Below are 22,508 nucleotides of genomic sequence, written 5' to 3'. Positions count from 1 at the left end.
ATACAGCAACCGTCGACATGAAGCATCGATTTCTCATGCCTTCCCTCAAAGTATGCATGAAGAAGAGAAGATAGACGTACAACAAGCCCCGTCCAGCATCTAAAGCGCCCAGCAGAAGTGCCGAATCGCGGTCCAGGCCCGCATTTGGCCAAACACCCTTCAATCTCCTAGGATGCTCTCTTCATCAGCATCTCGCTCTCCTTCCAATTCTCCATCGCCATTCTCCCTAGCATCGTCCACGCCGTTGGTCTGCTCAGCGTCGTCGTCCCTCATCTCTTCGTCCTCAATCTCATCACCCTGCACCTCGACCTCATCTTCCTCGTCGCTGTCAATCTCAATCACCGTCTCCTTGCTCTTCGCCTCCCTGGTTGGTGGCTTGGCTGCATGCACCGCCTTCTTTGCTCCCTTCCTCTGCTTAACGGCATCGAGATGATTGACGATTTCTTTCCACGTGGTGGTGAGCTTCACCTTGTTACGCTCTAGCCTCTTCCTCACAGCATCGGAGCCATCACTGTCCAGCACGCCAACGTGTACAGCCTGAACAATCCGGCCACCAAAAGCACATAGGCTCTGCTCCGCAAGGAGTATGCGGAGCTGTTTATCAGATATTGCGCGCTCGTCATTTACGTCTTCGTCATCGCTTTCAGGCTCGTCATCAGGATCGACGGGGTCGTCGTCTACCTCTGGTTCCTCGAGGCGCTTATTGGCAAGCTTAGCCAAGTTGTTCTCGCACGCGGTGAGGATTTGAAAGATGAGCTTCGTCGTGTCACCGTCAATATCGCGGCAGAGTGCTTCCCAATCGTCGTTGACATTGTTAGAGCCGTGTCCTTGGGTTTTTCTCGGCGTCTTTGCCGCTTTGCCTTTATTTGCTTTCAATGTACGGAACATGGTGTATATATCCAGTAGCAAATCTGCGGCCTCAAGACGGACTTCATCGGCACCTTTCCGGCTCGCCATGATCCTCATTAGAGCAGTTACGCAAGCGTCTCTTCGCTCAACAAGGACTGTGAGTTCGTCATCAGGCATACTGGTACCTTTTTCAACGTGGGTAGCGCATTCTCTGCATTTCCATAGCATGTACATGAGCATGACAGACATGGCGTGGCGGACGAGTGCATCTTCTGCCTCCTCGGTCTCTGCATCGAGGTCGTCAACTAGCACGCCTCGGTCAAGAATCTGCAACACGGATGAGATTGGCGGCGTGTCGAGTGCGACCTTCTTCCCTTTGCTCTTCGATTTGGCGGGCGTGTTGATATGGTCGAGCACGGCAGCGTCCGAGGCCTTGGCCAATTGCGCCATTTTCAGGACGACGTTGGAGACACCGACAAGTATGTTCTGGTCAAGGCTGCCGCGAGTCGCAAAATCTTTGCCTCGTCGAAGCGCGTCAAATGTGTTGAGCAAGTCGTCCCAAAGTGATTGGACCTTTAGGCTGACTGTCTCTTTCAGCTCGTCGTTACCTTGGGCATGCATAATGGACTCTATGGCCTCTATCAAGACACGCTCGTTGTGGTGGGTTAGGAACTGCTTGTTGATGTCGTCAAGCAACGCAGTAAGCGCCGCATTCTGCCGCAGCTCCTGGAAGACGTCCAAGTTGAGCTCGCGCTCTAGGCGCAAACACAATGCCGCAGCTTCAGGCAAGGCACCGAATTTCTTTAGTAGCTGAGGAATGAGAAGCGAGAGCCGCCTAGCCATGTCCGCTTGGTCTTCCTTGTCACTCTCACGTTGCGTTCTAGTCTTCTTCTTGTCTTTCTGTACCTCTGCCAGACGCTGTAGGCGAAGGCGGACTACAGCATTGAGTACACCGAGGAGGGCCGTTTCATGCTTCTCCTCGAGCTGACAGTTCTGACGAAGCATAGCCTCGGCATCGTCCCCTCCACTGTTTTGTATAGTTTGGGAGTGGTCGTACAGGAGATAACCAGCCAATACCTCCCACGCTCTGATTTCTGGTATAGCATCAGAAAGCGCTTGTGCCGCCAGAGAGAACCGTGATTCAACGCCGGCCGCGATCAAGCCGAGTTCTGCACCAGTCGAAGAGATGCGCTCGATATGTGATGGCAATTCTGCTTCATCTTCGTCGTATGAGAGCAGCTGATCAACAAGACATTTTAGCTTTAACCACTCTAACCGCGGATTATGGTATCCTTCATCGTCTTCATCCGAGGGTGCTAACGCTTCGTTGAGGGCTTCTTCCCCACCCATGTCATCCACGAGTGCCTCATATGCAGCGTTCACGTTCTCGGCAAAGAAGCCCACCACAGACTTGCGGACTTTTGCATCAGAGTCGAAAATGAGTTTACCAACAGAGTCGATATCGTCGGGTTCTAGGAAGCCAGCTTCTCGAAGTATATTGAGGAGATCAACTGCAGCGGCGCGCACGTTGTTCTCAGCATCGTAGGTAGCTATTTCGACGATGCGAGGTCGGAAACGCTCGGTAAAGGTCTTCAAACCTGCCAACTTGTTCTCATCTCGGAACAGTCGAGCAAGCTGATGTAGGACTTCAACTCGAGTTGGCGGGTTGGGATCCGATAGAACCCAACCGAGATATCGTAACTTCGTGCCGTCGAAGAATTTATCTGGATAGGCGATGATCCAGTCTGCCAGGGCTATGACGCAGTCTACCCTGATCCTAGGATCCACATCTCGATAACGATGAACGTAGACGACGTTAAACCAGTCGTCCAGGGAACTTTCTACAATCTGTAGCTTCCGGTTGTACTCGTCGACTTCTTGATCCGCGGCAGATACGCGGGCTTTATTAACGCGGGACTTCTTAGACTCGGCCTCGCTTTGGCGCATTCGCTTGGCTGTGTTTTCCACAATGCCAGCTGCGACTTGAGCTAACGCTGTCGTGATAGCTAGTGAGGCAACTGTGCTTGTGTGTCTAAAAGGGCGGTTGCCGGTGGAGGACATGGCGCCGAGCCATACTGAGATGTTCTCGATAAGCTCCGGACTATCGTACAAGAGGCCTGATTGTGCTACTGTTTGAACGAGTGTTGAGAAAAAGCCGTGTAGCGCATTTCTGAATGCCTGGCCACCACCGTCTTTAGCCTTGGCGATCAGAGGATACTCTGTAACTTCATGCTGTTTACATTAGCCCTTGTGGACGACTGCTATGCATATTGCGACAACCTACTGTCTGGTATTCTTCTTGAATCTCTGCTACGCGATTTGGCGCGTTATCTGGGTCTGCTATGTCATCTTCGTTTATCCGCACGTCGCAGCCGGTAGCTGTCAGGACCAGGTTGATGATTTCGGCGACTGATCGCCCTTCGTGCTCGTAAAATCGCGCGACCCAGCGAGCGGTGACAGCATCAAGTCGGTCTCCACTGGCAAACACGTCGGCTGTTGCGCGATTAGCTAGATACATGTGCCATTGTGCTTCAGATGCCTACCGTATAACCCTTCAGTCTCTTCTGGGAGCGCACTCTTGCGAATGGGTGCTTTGCGCGATCTCTTGGCGCCTCTCCTTGTTGCATTCGCCGCGGGTCGAATGGCAAGACTGAGGCCTTGGCCGTTCGTTTTCGGCTTCTTCGTTGCTGGCTTCCTAGCAGGAGTATTGCTCTTCTTCTTACGTTGACGGTCCCTCAGTTCCTCGGGGTCTGGCTCGCCCTCACCTTCGCTCTCGCTGCTCTCCTCCTCTTCCCGCTCTGATGAGGGCTCATCCGCGTCGACTCCGCTGTCGTCATTTTCGCCACGCTTTCGCTTCGCGCTGCCGGTCGGGCTCGATGCTGGCGCGAATCTCGTTGGTTTCTTCGATACGCGTCCGGATTTGCGTCTCGCCGTGGATGCAGCGCCGTCGCTAGCCTCGGAGGCCGAAACCGCTGCGCTCATGGTGTTTGCGCACGATGCTGTATTGCTAGAAAGAGAGGTGGAAGTGAAAAGGGCGCGGCTCGACAATTGCAGTTGATGTGTTTGAGGCGGGGACAGATGGGGAGACGCGTTTTAGTGCAAGGTTTACGCGCACGTGCCACGACACCTACGACATCGAGCCCTTCACTGCACGACTCGTTGCTAACTAGGATGGAAACACAGCTGTCATATCGATACGAGGAAACCGCAGTTGTCTATTTCTTCGCTGACAAGTCTCTTATTTGAGCTTCACGATCACACCTCAAGTTCAACTCAAACAATCAACTGTTGCGTGGCATTGAAGAGTTGGAAATAACAGTTACTTCGAGCTCACCCTCGTCAACGTCTCGAGCTCGTCATATTTGGGTATCTCTTAATTGTTCACGGCCTCATTACTCGAAGTTGTGAAGCCCCAATATCCTTCCCTCTTAACTAGAGAAGCTCGTCTTCTTCAACAGGCAACGGTGCGCTCGTAGGCACGATGGCTTCTGTCGGTTTTCCCTCGCCCTTGACTCCACCTGGAATGTTCGCTGCATCTTTAGGCGCCGCCAAATCATTTCCATCCATCTCGTCATCACTCACCCACTCCCTCTCCTGTCTCTTCTCCTCTGTGTCCTCGTCGTCCAGTTCTTCGAATGCATTAGCACTCTTCTTACTCTTCTTCACACTGACTCCATTCACATCCTCCCACCCCTTTGCTCTCTCTTTGATCTTTTTCTCGCTACCCAGACTTTTCATCCTTTTTAGTTCTAGCTTATCCATGTTGTCGGCTGCACGTTCGAGGGTCTTTTGTTGCCGTAGCCTTTGTGCGCGGCTCATAGTGCCCTTCTTCTGCTTCTTTTGAATTCCAGCATCTTTTGCGGCTAGAGCATGTGGATTTATTTTTGACGGCCGCGAGGGCGAAGCCGAGTCGCGGGTGTTATTCGCAGGTTTGGCGGATTTGTCGAGGTTGATTGAAGGAGATTCTGCGCGGCGGGCGGCGCGAGAGTGAACTGTTACTTCTGCAAAGAATCTCAGTATTGGTTTAAAATAGAGGATATTCCGAGACGTACGACGCTTCTTGACCTTGGCTGTCTTCGCCATTGCAACGACTGCCTATATGTATTTTTTGGTGAAATGGGACTGTGGGTGACTAGTGCTTGGAGAAAGCTCGAAAGGGGCGTTGATAGGCCTCCAATCACTCAATTTGTCGAAATTTGCGTAAAAGATAGAAGCGTGATACAACTGCCAATCTTTGTGGTTGTTGTCTTGCAATGAAAGTTCCCCTCCACATGCCAAAATTCCCGGCCCATCTGTCTGCACTAGTCCCACTTCGGCGGATTCCCGCGACTTCCCCGGTGATGGCCCTTCTCACAAGCCTTGTCTCGCGCCTCACACTCACTCGCCATCCCCGCCACCACTGCCATCGTTCGATCCTCCCACCTCACAGCCTGTCTCCCCTCTCCATGTCGCAGACAAACTCAACACCCCAGCGTTTGCTCTGTCCGACACTATCTATGCGCTGGCCCAAAGGTTGAATGAAGCACTTGCACTGTCTCATTCCTGAACCTTCTACCCTTCATCACTACCGCACACAATTCACTACCATTACCGAGTCAGCCTAGTGGTGCTTATTGCATTGTAGCTATGAGCTACGAAGACTATCCTGAGTTTGAGGACTATCAACGGCGGTGGATTACTCCGGAATCCACGACAACACTCACTTCGGTTCTACTTGCGGTTGTAGCAGGCGCATACATTGTTTTCAAGGTCTTGGGCCTCCTTGGCTATCCTGTCTGGCTCTGGATCCACCAGCTTGCCCACATGTCTGTCGGGGTTCTGCGCTTGCGCGGTGCATCCCTCGTGTCGACCGACTCGGAGTCGAGCGACGACACGATGCAGCGTAGTGGAGGCATGCTAGGGAGCATCTTTGGTCTCAATCCTGGAAGCTTGTTACAAAAAGGTGTAAGAGGTGTTGCAGGTGCTTGGTCTAGAGGCTCCAGCGCTGTGCCGCCAGGCTTAGGCAACATTAGCAACTCCTGCTACCAAAACAGCGTCATCCAGGGCCTCGCATCGTTACCTTCTCTGCGCGAATATCTCTCGAGGTTGGCTATCGAGTATCCCGCGCTCACCGCCGACACAACGAACGGGGCCCTATACGAGATGATCAGCAAGCTCAACGATCCAGGCAACCACAGTCAACATTTCTGGATACGAGGGAAGCTCAAGTCGATGAGTACGTTTCAGCAACAAGATGCGCAGGAATATTACAGCAAGGTACTAGATGCTTTGGATGAGGAGGTCAAAAAGGCTTCTAGTAGTAAGAGGCGATCCTCGGTCTCTTGGCTTGAGGCTACGAAGAGCTTGAGTGACTTACCAGAGGCAGAAGATAAACAAAAGGCGGGCGAGACGGTCGGGTCGGAGAAAGGTCAAGCGACAGCAAGGCAGCCGAAGATTGTGCCGAATCCACTGGACGGATTACTCGCCCAGCGGGTTGGTTGCGTATCTTGTGGCTACTCGGAAGGACTCTCGCTTATACCTTTCAACTGCGTCACGGTATCGCTGGGTAGGAACTATGGATACGATATCCGCGAATGCCTCGACGAATACACGACGTTGGAATATATTGATGGGGTGGAATGTGCGAAGTGCACGCTTCTTAAGCTGAAGAATACGCTCACACCATTAGCGACTAAGGCTCCGGGATCACCGTTCGAAGCAAAACTGAATGCCGTGCAAGAGGCGTTGGACGAGGAAGATTTCGAAGATAAGACTCTGATCAAGAAGCTTAACGCAGCGAAGAAGAATTGGGTGCAAAGTACAAAATCGAAACAGGCCGTCATTGCACGAGCACCGAAGTCACTAGTTCTTCACATCAACCGGAGCAGCTTCAATGAAATGACTGGAATGTCGTACAAGAACACTGCCGGTGTGTCATACCCAATGATATTGGATTTGGCCAACTGGTGTTTGGGCAGCAAGCCAAGCGGCTCGCAGCAGCCCGACATGTCAATAGAGGAGTGGCCGAGGGACCCCAGAGAGTCTATGCTTCCAGACTCAGAGAGTGAACCGGTAACGACCTCACAATTCCAGTACAGGCTCCGAGCTGCTGTGACTCATTACGGATCGCACGGTAGTGGACACTACGTTTGCTATCGGCCACATCCGAGGGTATTCAGCGAGACGAAGGAGAGCAGCGAAGACTCAAACGCAGTGGAAGAGCAAGAAACCTTTAGAGAAAGGTGGTGGCGGTTCAGCGATGAAAGCGTCTATGCTGTATCAGAAGAGGAGGCGCATCAGGGTAATGTCTTTATGCTATTCTACGAGCGTATAGACGAGCTCATCTCATTACCACCACGGGAGACTGATCTAGCAGTCGAGTCTATTGCGGTCGCTCAAGACGCTCCGTTACCACCCGCTAATGTCACGTCGGACGCACAGGCGGTTATGAATGAGGATGCTGCAGAGGTCCCTCTTCCGGACGATGACGATATTTTTGATTTCATTCCTCCAGACCCGTCTACTGTACCATCAATCGAGACTACAGTTTCAAGCCAGCTATTAGCGGGGTATAACATACCCCCAACGATATCTATGTACCCCACACCACCTCCAGAGAAGACAGCGCCTGAACGCATCCTCCACGATACCGATGGAGACAACGAAATGAGCGAAGCAGACTCCGAAGATGCCCTCTCCACTCAACTGACATCTGACTACGACTCTGAAGCCGACATCCCCACTCCGCCTACACCTAAGACCATCTCCATTCCACCAGTCTCACCACACCTGATGCGGACAGCTGGGAATGCGCCAAATAGGGGTCAAGGAAGTAGGCAGAGTTTACCGCTAGTTTCTGCGACGTAGGTTGCTCGTAGGGCAAAGCGTGCGAGGCTTAGACTTCGTGAGGGATATGGCGTATATTTGAAGGACTATCCTAGGAACTCGAGCGGATGGGAGGGTTTTGGGCCCAAGGTCTGGAAAAAGCATAATTTTTCGGGTTGATTGGGAGTTCACGGATCTTGGCGTTTACATACCTGTTGCCCGAATAGGGTCAGGTCGGTGGTCATGCACATTGTAGTTCTTGGAGGTAGGTAGCGCCATCATTAATGACATGATTATTCACGCCTCAACTTACTTCGGTACCACTATGCATGGTTGTTTCAACGCTAAGCAATACCCTGTCCGAGTCAGCCAATCGCTCCAGCAGGCAAGCGAGTCGATGGTCTGTTCCAACTCCGTTTTGGGGTTCAGCCTCAGCTGCCTAGCAAGGAATAGCATCTAGATTTACGTCAATGTCGATATATAATCATCGTAGGCTGTCCAGCCTTGTCGCGCCAGTTTCCGTCTGATCTTCTTTTATTCTTGTCACAGAAGAGCTGAAAACGATGAAGCCACAGGAGGATGAGTTGACAACCTTCTCCGGGTTCGGGAGTTGGATGTCGACCTTCACACCTCAGCCTGCTCCAGGGTACGATGGATACGATCAGAGGAATAACCACCAGCAACACAATATTCACGAGTTGGACAATCACTACCATGATTACCACGAACTAGACGCAGGTTCAGCGACCAACGCGCAAAGAAAGCATCACCTGTCCGAATTGCCAGACCATCACCGGGTACCACCGCGCTACCCACCACAACCCGTCCCAGCACCTACACCTCCTCCTGCTCCTTTGCCATATCCAATTTACAATCCTACACCTGCTCCTGCTCCTTTGCCATATCCAATTTACAATCCTGAACCTTCTCCAGCCCCGCTTCCTTATCCCATCTACAACCCGAGCCCCGAGCCAAGACCGCTTCCAGTAGTGAACAAGAGGAAAGACCTGGAGGCTAAGAAGATTGTGATTGTAGATGTACCGGATCCTCTTTCTCGGGTTGAAGTCAGAGGTCTGCAGAAAGCAGGTCAGAAGGGCACATTCACAGAAGTTGTGTCGTTATCGAGCTTTGGCTTTCTGGGCGATATTGCGGAGAAACTTCGAGCTTGTGGTAAGTCGTGTAAACTGATCAGCAAGTGCTTACCATACCTTGCTGATCGACTGAATAGGGTATAGAATCCCACTCGGCTTCGCGACAGAAACTAATCGTGCACAACCACTATCTGTCGCTATAGGCCTCAAAGAAGCTCCATGGCCTATCCTCATCACTCTTGGTAAATCCTGCTATGACCCCGAAATCGGGTTGCGTATCCACATCGATGAACCTTTCTCGGTATTCTTAGCACACATCCAACTCTCTGTCAAATGCGAAGATTCACGGATTTTGGTCAATGACGGGGATCTCAAGATTGCCTTCCACAGGACGTTGCGTGTGCCTGAAGATGGTCGTACCCACAAGCTACCGGCGAGTTTCGGGCGTTTTCCAGTGCAAAATGTCGCGGTGTATAGTAAGAAGTTGATCAATAGTAAGAATGCGAGTTTACTCGACATGGCGAGGAAAGGAGGAGTCTTCTTCCCCATATTCCAGCGCGAAGCCATGTGGCTCTCTTTCAGCTCGCCCGCAGGCAGTGAGTATAAAGTCCGTGTCTTTGTTGGTGGCGTGAACGTCGTCACTGGGAAGAAATGGGATGACCACACCAAGAGCAACTCACCGTACGACGAGGACGAGCAAGACTACATTCTTGTCCCACCACAAGAGCATGTCGACGGTATAGCAGTAGGTAACGGCATTGTTCGGCAATTCATCGCAATGCCCATTGGTAGCGGTTATTCAATCGAAAAACAGATCACGGGCAAGGAAGACGTAGGCGGCTTACAGCTCGAGATCACTGCGCAGAATCGGCATCTGCACTTCTACTACCGCGGTCGAGACATCAAATGGCAGGAAAACGAGGAATCGGGGAGGACCACAACACCTCGAACATATGGTCTTCGTGCGGGAGAAACGATAAATATGATGCGTTCTGGTGCCCCAGGTACACTGCCATTCCTAGGCGGCAGAATCCGAAGGGAGCAGAAGAAAACGCTCCTAGAACTAATTGATCCGCTATCCGATCGCCGTAATATCTCATCAACAATAATCACGGCGCTGTACCCTATCAGGCTCCAGATCAAAATGCCAGGTACCCTAATGAAGCACAAGATTACCACTCCATCCTTCTTGCCTTTTGATACTATCGATAAAGTCATTAAAGAGACACGATATAAAGGGAAAGATCTCAGATTCTACAGTCTAGCGTACGATGAGATGCTGTACAACAATGACACGTTGGTGGGAGTGGGAATACATGATGGTGCAGTTTTAACAGCTTACAAGAATTACAAGGACGATCCGAATTATGTTGGAGCGGCTCCACAGAGTAGGCCGCAGTTTAACGACGACGGACCAGCCATGAGCTATCCAGGATATTACCAGCAGGACTATCAGGAAGTTGCTCCTGACGACTCGGCCAGTATGGTTGGTGGTCCCTCAAGGCCTGCGCCGACACTTATATCATATGGATCAGCTCCAACCCAGGGCGGACAGTTCAGTAACACGTATAACACTCCAGCACCATACTCTGCGCCAACGTACAGCGGACAAACTTCCTATGCTCCACCAGCTTCTTACGGCGCATCAGATCCATATAGCGTGCCAAGTCCTCAGGCCTCACCAGGTTCTTATGAGCCACCACATTCCGTACAAGCGCCTACGTATTCCGCGGTACCGTCACCCTACAGCAGCATCACCACTCCTCCTTACCAGACGCAGGCATCACCAACCACTAGACCAATGTCTCAACCACCCCCTCAATCACCGCAACAAGAACCAAAAGTCGAGTCCTGGGCAATGGGCCTCGCAGCCGGCGGCCGCCTAGCGCAACAAATTCACCTTGATACCACACCCTCCGCATACCGCGACACCACGCCCTCAGCCACAGCCCTGCTCTCTGTCCAACTCCTCAACGCCGTAGCGTATGAGACGTTAACAGGCATGTTATGTCCGCCAACACCCATCACCGCAAAGGAATACACAGAAGCGGGTATCCCGTGGTTCGACACATATGTCGATAAAGGGCGATATAGCAGCGCAGTACAGGGCGGTAAAGCCTTTGACAAGATCCAAAGCGTGTCTGAAATCGATGGTAGGGGTGGGCCTATCCATGCTGATACTTCGGTTGCGGCCTCCCAGAAAGTCGCTTGCTCGTCTTGTCGTAGGAATTTGTGTGATTGTGTTCTGAGGCCGTGTAACCACGCGTTTTGTGGTGGTTGTGTGAAGGAGAGGATGGTGCAGTATTTGCCCGCGAATGTTAGTGTGGTTCAATGTCTTGTTTGCAGAGCGATTGCAGCGAATGTTTTGGGTTTCTCGGCGCCTATGGCGTTGCCGGGGCAGGAAGAGTGGTTGCTGAATACAGGGGCAGATGTAGTTGTCAAGGCTGGGTGTTTTGGGAAGGCAGTGGTGTTCGAGCTAGAGTAAGGGAGACAGATTCGCTCATGGAACGACACGGGACGCTGTAATGATGACTACCCATGCTTGATTGGTTCCATCTAAATCGTAATGTAGAAAGAAGAGCTGGCTAGCTAATCCTGTTTCCTACTCCTCCTCGAGCCTCCCCTCACTAACGTCTCATTCGAACTCAGACTATCATCCTGCGTACTCACAACGTGGAACGAAAAATCCAACTCTCCGACTAGTTTCTTCACAGCAGCTAGCAACTTCTCGATATCCATGTGTATGCACGTCGTGCTAATCGCCATGACCGCAAACGAAGCATATCCTGGCTCGGCAATGTGCCTCAAGCTCAAAATATCATGATCTATCGCCTCAAGTTTCTGGCCGAGCTGGTAGCCTGGGGGTGCGTGCAGGTAGGGTGGGAGGGGTTGACCGTTCGTTATGGATGAGGAGAGGAGAGCGAGAAGGGATGTGGTTTCGTGGGACGTTACTTTTGCGTCGTTGAGGACGCGGCGGAAGTCGTGGATCCACTGTTCCGAGGCGTAATTTGAAAACACCTGGTTGGAAGAGGGGGAAGATGGAGATGTAGCATCTGTGGGTGGTGGTGGGTTGAGGGATGCGTGTGTGAAGGGTTGGGATGCGTAGCCTAGAAGGGCAGTGTAGTTCACGATACTGTCACTCTCGTTAGGACTCATCTCTCCTCGTGATATATGAACGCTGAGGAAGGAGCAAGAGAGGGCTAGAGTACTTACTTGGTGACACATTCAATGATCTTCTCGTATTCTTCTACCGGGAATTTTCCGCCGAGGGGAAACTCCCACCTCACGAATCCAGAATGCATTTTTAAACTCTGAAGTGTAAGCATCTGCTTCGCGAGTACCTTATTGCGTGCTTTGATGAGCGCATAGCCCGGGCTCTTCTTATCGTTCTCTTCATCACCAGCCTCGCCTCGAATCCTGGTCATGACTTGCTCGTGCATTATTGAGTAGAAGTTGGCGGACAGGTAGAGGGCGCCGCCGAGTCCCTGTCGGAGCGCACTATGTTCTGTAATGGGGTAGGGGAAAATGGTCCAGAAAAACGCGACTGCTAGGCCGCCAGCGACGGTAGCGAGACGATATGGGCCGAGTTCGTGAATGGGGTACGCAGGCTGTCCTGTTGCTGCTGTCGAAGCCATGGCGCCAATCTTTCTCACTTGTAATTCGTAGCCTACAATCATTGTCGCGGTAACAACGCTAATTATTCCGACTATGACCAGGTCAAAGCGTTTCAGGGGAATGTAGAAGCCAAGTGCAACGAAGACCCACACGAAGACGAGGATTCCAGCAGTGTGCTGACCTGGGATGTACCACATCAGCCAGGCGACTACCATGGCGATTGCAGTGCCGGCAATTCGGAGCACGAATTGGAAAATGGACTGTCCGGCTGTTGGTGTCATGGAGATAGCGACCATGATCAACGCCCAAACGAGCCGCTGCTCAACAAAGAACGTCTGCGTATCCTTCAAGAACGCTATAATCGCGATGGACATGGTGGCGCAGGCGGCGCGGAAGCCGAATGAGGATTCAGAGCTGCGCAGAAAATGTGCCAAGGACCGTATGAGATCTCCGAATTTCTCCCAGGTATTGGAAGGGGGTAGGTGCTCGGGGTCTTTCTTCGATTTGTAAGCCTCGCCCATATATACTGTCGTATGATTCCTTTCATACGCAGCAATTGTAGTTTCGTCGTCTTCATTCGAATCCTGGCTTTGAAAGATGCTCCCGACCCATTTCCTGAACCGCCTTGCACCGGGCCATATGAGTTTACTCTTTGCGGTCGCGTGGTTGTGTTTGTCCGCGAATTTGACGAGTTCAAGGGTTGTGCGGCTGATCGAGTTAAGGAGGAACATTATGTAGAGGACCATGTAGAGTTGGCGCTGGTCGCGTGTCCGAGTTGTGATGCTGGGCAGGAGCTTGAGCGTCGCCTCCTCGACTGCATCAGGGCACGAAAAATAGTCTTTGCTGATCTTGATGCCTTTGCTTTCGACCCAGTAACGGAGAGTCGGTTCTTTGGTGCGGAAGAACAGGTCGCCTTGCTTCTCTAGATGTTCTGCAAACCCATCGTCTCCTGGCTTGATCATGTCACCCTTCGCTTCGGCATCGTCCTGGTTCTGACCCTTCTTCTTCTTCGGTAGCTTGACAAGCTGCAATCTTATGAGAACATGTGCGAGGCCGTCGTCTAGGGCCTTGAAGATGTTATCAAAAGGCTCATGTACAAATTTGAACATCTCGTTCCACTCGCTCACAACCTTCTTGCGAACCTCGTCGTCGTATTCTGTCTCTTCTCCATCCCAGTGATTGATCTCCGCCGCCCGCTCGAAGAGATCCATGATTGACCCCAGACTTAGTACGGGTAATAAAATCAACCTTAAGTGCTTGAACATAGCTTGCAAATCATCCGGTGTCAACTTGCCATACGCAATCTCCCGCTTCGCAAATGGGAGGTCAGCAGTAAGCTTCCCATGCAATCCTTCTAGTGCCTCTGCCATCTTCTTAATCGCTTCAATCTCTGGTTTTTTCTTTGTCTTTTTGTCCTTTGCCTTCTTGTTCTTCTTCGCACTCTCCGCTTCAGGAACATACACCTGTCCAAACATATCCGTATCCTCCAAGGTATGAATATATGCCTTATGCGCACCAAGCGCACCCCTCAATAGTCCAATATAGCCCGTCATCTCCTTCAACACAACCGTCCTACACGTAACCGGAATAATGAAGAGAGACACGCCCGTCGCCAATGCGAGTCCTGTTAAAATCGCCTCGAGCAGCCGTTTAACGAACGCTTCGCACTGCGGTACCGTCCGGAACAGGAATCCATTCGTCGCAGCGATGTTGACTAAAATCGCATATATGATGGCTGGAAATGCCAATTGCGGGAACTTTGCTTTTAGCGCATTGACGGCGTAAATCTGGAAGAAAAGCCACACTCCCAGGACCACGCTCTGGCTCGAATTGTACCTTTGCGGAGGTGCACCGGGGGTTGTTGTATGCTCACGTGCCTTGACGCCGGACCAGACCATAAGCAGAGCGACGGCAGAGCCGAAGCAGGTAGCGATGATGTTCATGGTCATTGTTTGAAGGAATTTCGCGCGTGGCATAATGCAGAATCCTAGGATACTGATAATGGCCACTAGGTACCCCAGCGTCGAATAGACTTTCGCGACGTTGTCTGCTTGTTGCATTGCCAGGGCGATTGTGGGAGGCAGGGCGGCTTTGCCCATCATCAACAGCGTCCCGGCGTCGAGGCCTAATTTGTCCCATGTATTCTTGATGAATGAAGGTTGCTTCTCTTTCTTTTCGGTATCTTCCGGGTCTTCTGTCAGTGGGGTGTCCTGATGATAGTGGTTTGATTCCCCTTCCGGCACATCTCGACGCGTCGCAGGAGATGCCATTGCGACGTTTGAGGCACGAATTTTTCAATTAAATCATATACTAGAAGCGGAGAACATAGAGAATGAATGATGAATGAAAGCGTGAAGAGACGATGTAGCTAATTCATCACTCGACAAAGCTCGTCCGATGCTCCGCATGTCAGGCTCGCACGGTGCAAAGTGCTCTAATACGGCCGAGAGATCGACGTCATGGGACCTCGGGATAAGCATCGTACTAAGTCAATCTAAAGCTTAGCGCTGGTTCGATTGTGCAACAATTGTGCAATGCACCCAATTGTCAGCACGTTGCAGCGTCAAACGAGTGATCTATCGGCAACACGGCTGCGGAATCGGATGCACGATGTATGCACGATGCCCGGATCCTAGGGTACATAGCCAAAACATGCAAAAATGGTATCTTCGGCTATACACGCTAGCGCCGATCACTATCCTAAATACAACCACCTAGATCACAATCCTCTCGAAGCTATATTTTGGCACCCTCTTACTAATCAACATTCCCATCTCTCTCTTACTCCTCTCCTCTTTCCTCCCGCTCAGACCCTTCTTCATTCTCTCGATTCCCAAATCACCCTTCCCGCCCAGCGGCAGCATGGGCAAATCCTCTTCCCCACTCAACTTCCCAGTGACAAGGAATGGCTTGCCCTGTCCCTGTAATTTTTCATTACTGGGCTTCTGGGACTTTGGTACATTAGACGCATAGCGGAGGAATTCGGAGAGGAGACCACGCATGTAGCGTGCTTCCCAAAAACCGTTTAGTGCTTCGGACGTGTCGCCGTGGAGCGAGTTGATAATTTCTTCGCTGGACTCCGGAGAAGAAGGACTGCCGATGGAGGTGAGAAAAGCTCCTGCACCGATTGCATCTAGGGTACTAGACAACAGGGAGGCGATGATGGTGACGGCGTGGTCGTCGGGGTCTTCTGTTGAAGATTCCAAAGCCGAGTCTTCTACATCGACGAAGTCGTACGAAGAGGTCCAGCCGCCATTCTTAAGCTCAAGATGTAGAAGTCGAATGAGTGATTCAAGGTCTCGTCGGGATAGCATTGAACGAAGTGCTGAGCTGATGGTAGGCGTAGGGAAGGTATGGAGACGAATTAGAGCAGGGCGTAGGGTGTGGCTGCGGATTAAAAGACCCTGGTCAAGGATAGACAGAGCGTGATCAATTTCGTGCGAGGCTGCTTCAAGCTCAGAAGCAATGTCAACATCCATCTCATCTTCCGATGGAGCGGTGCCGTTTGTCAGCCGCTTGGTAACCTCGTTTTGCTCTGGCTCGTCGCCTATGTTTTGAATGAGTAGCTTGATAGCCTGGACCACTTCGCCTATTGGAAGAAACTGATCATGGTTGAGGACTGCTGAGAGAATATGCAGATCCGGATCAAATTCAACAAGAGCCTTAGTGATATCTCCATCGCTGATGATCGACGTTGACTGGGGTTTTGAAGGCATCTCGTCCAGTATCGATCTACGAATCGACTCTTTGGTCAAATTGCCAGTTTGTAGAAGCCATTGAAAGACGTTCGGCGGAAAGAAGTCGACCTTCAAAGAACCTCGTGGGCTCGCTTTGGACAAAGGCGCCTCTGATGTGACATCGGCATCTATCCAACGGAAGATTTTGCTCAAAGCGTACAGAGCGTACTGGCGGTATTGCGGCAACTGATTGTTAGATCGCACCTTGGTTGTCTTCCATCTTCGCAGTTCGTCCTCGGCAATTTCGCTTCCATCGTCAAGCTTGTCGATGACCATGGCATCTGCATCGGGCAGCTTTGGTCCAACACCGTTTGTTACTGGGCCACCATTTGCCTCGTTTTCCCGCTTCTTTGCTGCATCGACCGATTCGAGTTGAATGCCCAAGGCTGTAGCGAATGCCTCTTCAAACTTAGCAATTTTCCCCTTCGCTGCGTATCGGTTGAGTTTTGCCTTTCTTTCTTGCCATTTGTTTTCGTGATTAGGGGCAGTTGGCGGGTTCGAACAAATTCCTTTGCCGAGAGCGTCGATGAGTAGAGTGCTATCTGTCTTCATCCGCTTCCGCATGCCAATACCTCCAAATTGCATGCCGAAGATTTCATCTTCGCGTGCAGCTACCACTAAACCGATATCAGCGTAGTATGCGACCAGGCTGCAAGCACCAACTCCCTGGCCCGCAGCCCCAGTCTGCGCAAGCTTTCTCTTCTTCGAGGGGCTTGTAGCGTCGGGGTTGCCTGAAGACGGGTCCAATGCCAAGAGCGCTTGCAGAGAGTTGAACTTCGCATCAAACACGCGACATGTATCTTGCGAAATAGTGAAGAGAACATCCTGTGCTGTTCGCAGGAACGAATCGACGCTCGAGCTAGATATAGAAAGTTCCGAATTTAGCTTGGGGGTAGTACCAGACAAGTCGTAGGTAAGCAGCGCGCCTTTGTCGAGGATATGGAGGGAACCACTTGGGGCATTAAGGTCGAATTGCGGTGGCAAAGTTATCGATGTCGAGATCTTCGGCGGTTTGGGAAGGTTCCAAGACACAAGATGCTTGAGCGGTGACAAGTGATTCGTGGCTAGGTCTGGAGATCGTGACTGGACTTGGAGAAGACCCAATGTCCTGGAACCGTCAGATTTGCGACCAATGACGCATAGAATCTGGGTGAGCTCTAATAGGTCCGAGGTCTCATCTGCCATTGGATTCAAAACGGCGGCGATATCCCCTCGACTCCGTAGTAGGCCCCGACTTGCTGCTTTGGCGTTTGTCAATGAGACATGCTCGAGTTCCACTCGCGGGTCTCTAGGCGAGACAAGCAACGTCAGGTTTGCGACCCATCTTACAGCCTCGAGATCTGCCGACAGACAGATGACGTCGCCGTTGTCAAAAGCTGCAAGGACATCATGTGTTGCATCCTTGGCCGAGCCGCCTGCTGCTACGGGAAGCGCATCAAGAGCCAACAATTGCGCGGGGTATTCGCTATGCGTGTATGAGGTCTTGACCGTCTCTGACTGATCGCCTCGGGTTTTCTCGTGGAAGCAGACCAGCTGGGGCTTGTCGACCGCGGTAGTTCCGGCTAGGGAAGCATATGTGAAGCGCTGCGTCGGGGTCTTCGAAGACCCTTTTCGATAAATGGAAAAAGGTGCAGATGTGAGGGAGGCGCTCGGCGGCAGCGCATACGAAGTTACGAGTTGCGGATTTTGAAGCTTGACGGATATTAGGCATGTGGTTGTGGGAAGAGGGGAAATAACGTGATACATACGCTGTATATAGATAAGCCTTCTCCATCCAAGCCAACAACAATCTCAGTGCGCTTTCTCTTCTTAACGCCGCTTGCGCTGCAGACTCCAGCGGCATGCACACGTCCGTTGGTGGAGCGTACAGGCTTGGACAGTGATGCCAAAGTGAATGGCGTGCCAATCGCTTGATCGAACGACATGTTGTTTGCCAGACCCGCTTGTCGGATAGGATGAGGTCTGCGTGAGCCGTAAGTCGAGCCGCGTGCTTAGTTTCGGTCGTCGAGTGCTGCAAAGAAAAAAGTTGGAGCTCTGGCAGAAAACTGAGCGGTCAAGAGGGAAGGTGCGAAATCTTGGCATGTGGCGGAAGTGGCTGGTGCTCAGTCGCGTCGGCAGTCGCGTCCCTGACAGTCGTGTTTCGGTGTACGACAACTTCACGCCGTCACTCACTATTGGAAACCACGCCAGCTCTTTGGACGCTATCGACGACTCTAACTGTCTCCTCGCTGTCATGGATATGCTCCGGTAGCCTTTCATTGCGGTTAATGGCTCTCGCCGCGGTGCAAACCGCCATGAATCTGGAGGCAAAGAGCCTACACCCATTCTTTTCTAAGCCCCCCAGTATGGCGGTCATGCCCTTGACCTTCGTGAATTACGGCTTACAAGCACTTAGAAAACCACGCACCAGACCAAGTACCAGACCAAGCACCGCGCACAAACGATCAACCCGTTGACGACGCACACGATGATCCAGACTACGGCACGAGCCCTAAGACAGCCCAAGGGCGAAAGAAGAAGACAAGGAAAGCTGGAGATGGAAAGGAAAGGAACACGGGCAAATCCGGCACCTTGAATCAGATTTCCCTAGACACATTCACTCGCCCTAGAGCGCAAGATGCCACTGATACGCCGGCAAACGGATACGGGCTTGCAGAAGCATCTCTAGACGAGGATCCAAATAGGGATCGAAGAAAAAGACGAAAGACAGCGTCACCGGAACTGTCGAATGACCTACACACCTCAGTACGACCTATTACAGGCCAGCTGGATTGGCAACAACAACTGCAGGCGGAAGCAGCGAAGCCTATGACAGTGGAAGAGCCCTTGGAGGGCACGGTGGACACCGACACCCCAATGAGTAACACATTGCACGAGCAACCACAAAACGAAGCCGAGGCTATGCCGCGGCCTAGCACACCGCCCCCTACCGCAATCTTCATTTCTTCGGACCCCGTAGTGCTCGAGACGAAAGCAGTAACGCCCAAGAAGCAAATCAAAGTCACCAAGAGCGGCAAGCTTTTGTCGAGTCCACCAAAGCACGCACCTGAACCCTCGAGCGTACCGAGGAAAAGACGAGGCCGAAAGCCTGCAAAGCCGAAGGTCTCCCCTACTGTGACAGTAATCCGCTACGGCGTGGATGCGGCGAATAAAGTAGCAATTGGTCAAAGGATAGAAGAAATTCTAAACGGAAAGAAGTTATCGATTAGACGCGCAATAAATCCTAAGAAAGTGCCACCGAAGCCTGCTGCGCCTCGAAAAGTTACCCATCCTTTCTTTCTGGGTAAACCTGGTACACAGAAAGATGCGCCTCCCATGAAGACAACTTCAGAGCAGCTACCTCCCACTCCAAGGAGGAGTGCTGTTACTCCAGGAAAGCTGCGAGCGGAGGCTCGTAGGGATAGATCGCCCAAACCCACACCCGCTTTCGGCATGCCTGCAGGCAGAAGTCGGGTCACGAATCAATCCGGCTTGAATGAAGCCTCTTGGCCGACACGTGAAACATCCCATGTGCGCAACCTAGACGATGTCGACTGGAACTACCGCACTAGAGTTCAAAGGCCTTCAACGTTGGTACTAAGGCCTCGAAAGCTGAAGAGCATTGTGACTTATATCCCAGATAGCGAAGACGTGATAACCAGATTGGCCCAAGACTTATCTCAAGCTGTGCATAGAGCAGAAAGTGTGTCCAAGTCTGAATTTGAACCCCCAGAGGATGTACGGCTACCAACACGATTACTCACCACGGGTACTGAGATCCAGCGAAGGGTTTGTTCTCAAATTCACGCGGTCTTGCCGAAGCCAGGCGAGCTACATCAGCTTCAAACGGCGATTCATCCAGCTATTACTACGCTGTTCAATGATATTGAACGTGTCCTTACCCCTTTCGACGAAGGAAGATGTGAGGGCCAGCCCTGGACTCACAAGTACGGTCCGAAGTGTGCATCTCATGTTCTACAACCGGGGAATGAGGCTGCAGTACTGAAAGACTGGCTTCAAAGCTTGACCGTTCTGGCTGTCGGTGGCGCGCTCAAATCTTCCACTGCGGTCGATATTAAGAGGCCACCAAAGAAGAAGCGGAAGAAGGCAGTGGACGACTTCATCGTCTCAGATGACGACGAAGAAGACGGAGATATGATGGAGTGTTCGGATAGGGAGGGTACGGCCGTTCCTCACCTAAAATCCTTGAGACGGCCGCAATGGACGAGAAACAAGAACGTCATTTTGCTTAGCGGACCTCATGGCTGTGGTAAAAGCGCGACAGTGTATGCTGTAGCTGAAGAGCTCGGGTTCGAAGTTTTCGAGATCAACCCTGGTACCCGGCGCTCAGGCAAAGACATACAGGACAAAGTTGGGGATATGACGGCGAACCATCTAGTCAATCACCAACGGAGCGCAGCACCGGCAAAGGAGGATCTCGCGACAGATAATGATACCGACAACGAACGCATGAATACAGCTTTACAGGAAGACTTGAATAGCGGGCGACAAGGCACCATGACTTCCTTCTTCCAGACAAATATTCCAGCAAAAGCGAACTCAGCCGCTAAAGTGAAGGTACAAGAGCCGAAGAAGGCACCGACACATGCTGATCAAACCATGCTTTCCATGGCATCAACAACGCGGAAGTCCCAGAAGCAGTCATTGATATTATTTGAGGAAGCAGACATTCTCTTTGAAGAAGATCAGCAGTTTTGGGCTCAGGTGACGAAACTTGCCTTGAGTTCAAAACGTCCCATTGTCATTACTTGTAATGATGAGCGGCAAATCCCAAGCCAAGACTTACCACTGGCCGCTGTGCTGCGGCTTCATCCACCTCCAGTCGACCTTGCGACAGATTATCTGCTTGTTTTAGCGGGTAGGGAGGGTCACATTCTTGAACGAAAAGCCGTCAGTGACCTGTACCACTCCAAGAACTACGATCTTCGAGCTAGCATTACGGAGCTGAACCTCTGGTGCCAAATGTCGGTTGGCGACAGGAAAGGTGGTCTAGAGTGGATCTACCAACGATGGCCCCGGGGCAGAGACGTTGACTCACATGGTCGCTTGCTCAGAGTTGCCAGTGAAGGCACGTATCTGTCTGGTATGGGGTGGTTTTCACACAACGTGTTCGAAACACGAGAAAACATTACATTCGACAAGGAAGAGGAGCTCTTGAAAGAAGCTTGTGCGGACTGGGACATTAATCCCATCGATTGGGTCGCTCAAGGTATTGACGACGAGCGGACGATCGTATCTAGTTCCGACGAGTTCAGTTGTTTGAAGAACCTCGAGTGTCTCGATGCCCTTTCGGAGTCGCTCAGCGCGGCAGATGTATATTGCCGTGTCGGACTGCCGGCCTACGAGTCCGATTACCACCAGCCAACTGATTCATCCCTACCGCCTATTACCGATAAAGCCCGACTGAGTGTCACACTCGCTGCTCCGCTCCTCCAGGTCGATCATCCCTCAGACTTTACGAAACTCGATTCATCTATCTTTACACAAACACATCTACTTATCAAGCGTGCCTATCCTGATTTTTCCCATCCCATATCCTCGCATAGGGCTAGCAAGCCCACAACGGAAACTGACTACGCCAACAAACTTTTGAGACTGAAGGTTGAACAAAAGGGTGACAATAGCCTAGCAAGGTCTGACTGCGCCATTGCTCTCGATATTCTCGCCGTACCACCAGACTTCATACCATTGCAAGGTACATCGTACAACCTTATGCCCTCGTCGTTCGACCGCACGCTTAGCATCATAACTCTCGATCTCGCGCCTTACGTTCGCTCCATCGTTGCCCACGAACAGGTCCTTGAAACACAACGCCTCCGCGTCTCCAACCTTCTGAGCATTGGTGGTAACGCAAAACGGCCGCGGACTACACGAGCGAGTCGGGTCGCATTAGAGGGCGGTGTGCGAGAGACGAAGCGAAGGGACAGATGGTTCGACAAGGAACTGAACTTCCAACTTGTGATGGCTACCGCAGGGAAAGAGTGGGCGGGTATGGGTTGGAAGGGTGAAGTTGAGGAGGGTGAGGAGGGGACGAGGAGTTTGACCGGGACGCTGGACGGCAGCGAAAGTGCAGAGGACGTTCTCATGCAGGATTCACCGGCCCTGATTTAATGCATTTGGCGTTTTGTGGTGATATATTCAGGGGTTTCCCACCGCGAATACGGTTATGATGAAATTTGGAAGCATCTCGATCGCATTTTGGGTGGAATCATACTGGAAGGTTTCATCTTGAACGTACATATCGCATGGTTAACGTAGCATACATCACATTACATTGTATCCCAATAAATCTCTCTCCTACTGTTGTCTTACTAAAGAAATAAGACACTAGCTAATTGAGTGGAAATACCACAATCTATTCATACCCTGTATCGATTAGCGACAGGGATGATCACTCGAAAAGAGACGCAGC

At 51.6% G+C, this 22,508-nt stretch overlaps 8 protein-coding genes across 8 annotated transcripts; 4 read left to right on the top strand and 4 right to left on the bottom strand.

Moving 5' to 3' along the window:
• Positions 1-159: 159 nt before the first annotated feature.
• On the bottom strand, positions 160-3,831 carry K460DRAFT_278556 (STAG-domain-containing protein; the record flags this gene model as incomplete). The annotated part of the gene is made up of 3 exons (XM_040928267.1): positions 160-3,081; positions 3,134-3,342; positions 3,393-3,831. 3 exons carry the CDS (start codon positions 3,829-3,831, stop codon positions 160-162), a joined length of 3,570 nt encoding a protein of 1,189 aa, XP_040789743.1.
• Positions 3,832-4,281: 450 nt separating this feature from the next.
• On the bottom strand, positions 4,282-4,932 carry K460DRAFT_276760 (uncharacterized protein; the record flags this gene model as incomplete). Its single annotated transcript, XM_040928136.1, has 2 exons — positions 4,282-4,850; positions 4,902-4,932. 2 exons carry the CDS (start codon positions 4,930-4,932, stop codon positions 4,282-4,284), a joined length of 600 nt encoding a protein of 199 aa, XP_040789742.1.
• A 301-nt stretch (positions 4,933-5,233) lies between these two features.
• K460DRAFT_363283 (cysteine proteinase) lies at positions 5,234-7,960 on the top strand. Its single transcript, XM_040932786.1, has one exon. It carries the CDS (start codon positions 5,476-5,478, stop codon positions 7,693-7,695), a length of 2,220 nt encoding a protein of 739 aa, XP_040789741.1. The 5' UTR covers positions 5,234-5,475; the 3' UTR covers positions 7,696-7,960.
• Positions 7,956-9,074, top strand: K460DRAFT_54640 (uncharacterized protein). The gene has a single exon (XM_040938504.1). It carries the CDS (start codon positions 8,217-8,219, stop codon positions 8,886-8,888), a length of 672 nt encoding a protein of 223 aa, XP_040789740.1. The 5' UTR covers positions 7,956-8,216; the 3' UTR covers positions 8,889-9,074.
• A 40-nt stretch (positions 9,075-9,114) lies between these two features.
• K460DRAFT_276992 (uncharacterized protein) lies at positions 9,115-11,229 on the top strand (the record flags this gene model as incomplete). Its single annotated transcript, XM_040928156.1, has 2 exons — positions 9,115-9,733; positions 10,460-11,229. Coding segments are annotated over 2 exons (1,389 nt in total), but the record flags the coding sequence as incomplete, so codon positions are not given.
• Positions 11,230-11,333: 104 nt separating this feature from the next.
• K460DRAFT_278651 (uncharacterized protein) lies at positions 11,334-14,629 on the bottom strand (the record flags this gene model as incomplete). Its single annotated transcript, XM_040928273.1, has 2 exons — positions 11,334-11,877; positions 11,958-14,629. 2 exons carry the CDS (start codon positions 14,627-14,629, stop codon positions 11,334-11,336), a joined length of 3,216 nt encoding a protein of 1,071 aa, XP_040789738.1.
• A 234-nt stretch (positions 14,630-14,863) lies between these two features.
• Positions 14,864-18,107, bottom strand: K460DRAFT_306091 (uncharacterized protein). The gene is made up of 2 exons (XM_040930024.1): positions 17,845-18,107; positions 14,864-17,788 (listed from the first exon to the last, which is right to left on the bottom strand). The coding sequence occupies exons 1-2, from the start codon at positions 18,019-18,021 to the stop codon at positions 15,074-15,076; spliced, it is 2,892 nt and encodes a 963-aa protein (XP_040789737.1). The 5' UTR covers positions 18,022-18,107; the 3' UTR covers positions 14,864-15,073.
• Positions 18,108-18,390: 283 nt separating this feature from the next.
• K460DRAFT_331904 (uncharacterized protein) lies at positions 18,391-22,207 on the top strand (the record flags this gene model as incomplete). The annotated part of the gene is made up of 2 exons (XM_040930821.1): positions 18,391-18,439; positions 18,492-22,207. The coding sequence occupies 2 exons, from the start codon at positions 18,391-18,393 to the stop codon at positions 22,205-22,207; spliced, it is 3,765 nt and encodes a 1,254-aa protein (XP_040789736.1).
• Between the last annotated feature and the right edge of the window lie 301 nt (positions 22,208-22,508).

This window comes from Cucurbitaria berberidis, assembly GCF_010015615.1.
Source record: "Cucurbitaria berberidis CBS 394.84 unplaced genomic scaffold K460scaffold_2, whole genome shotgun sequence".
NCBI lineage: Eukaryota > Fungi > Ascomycota > Dothideomycetes > Pleosporales > Cucurbitariaceae > Cucurbitaria > Cucurbitaria berberidis.
Note: the sequence above shows the minus strand (reverse complement) of the source record. Positions and strands in the feature narration are given on the sequence as shown.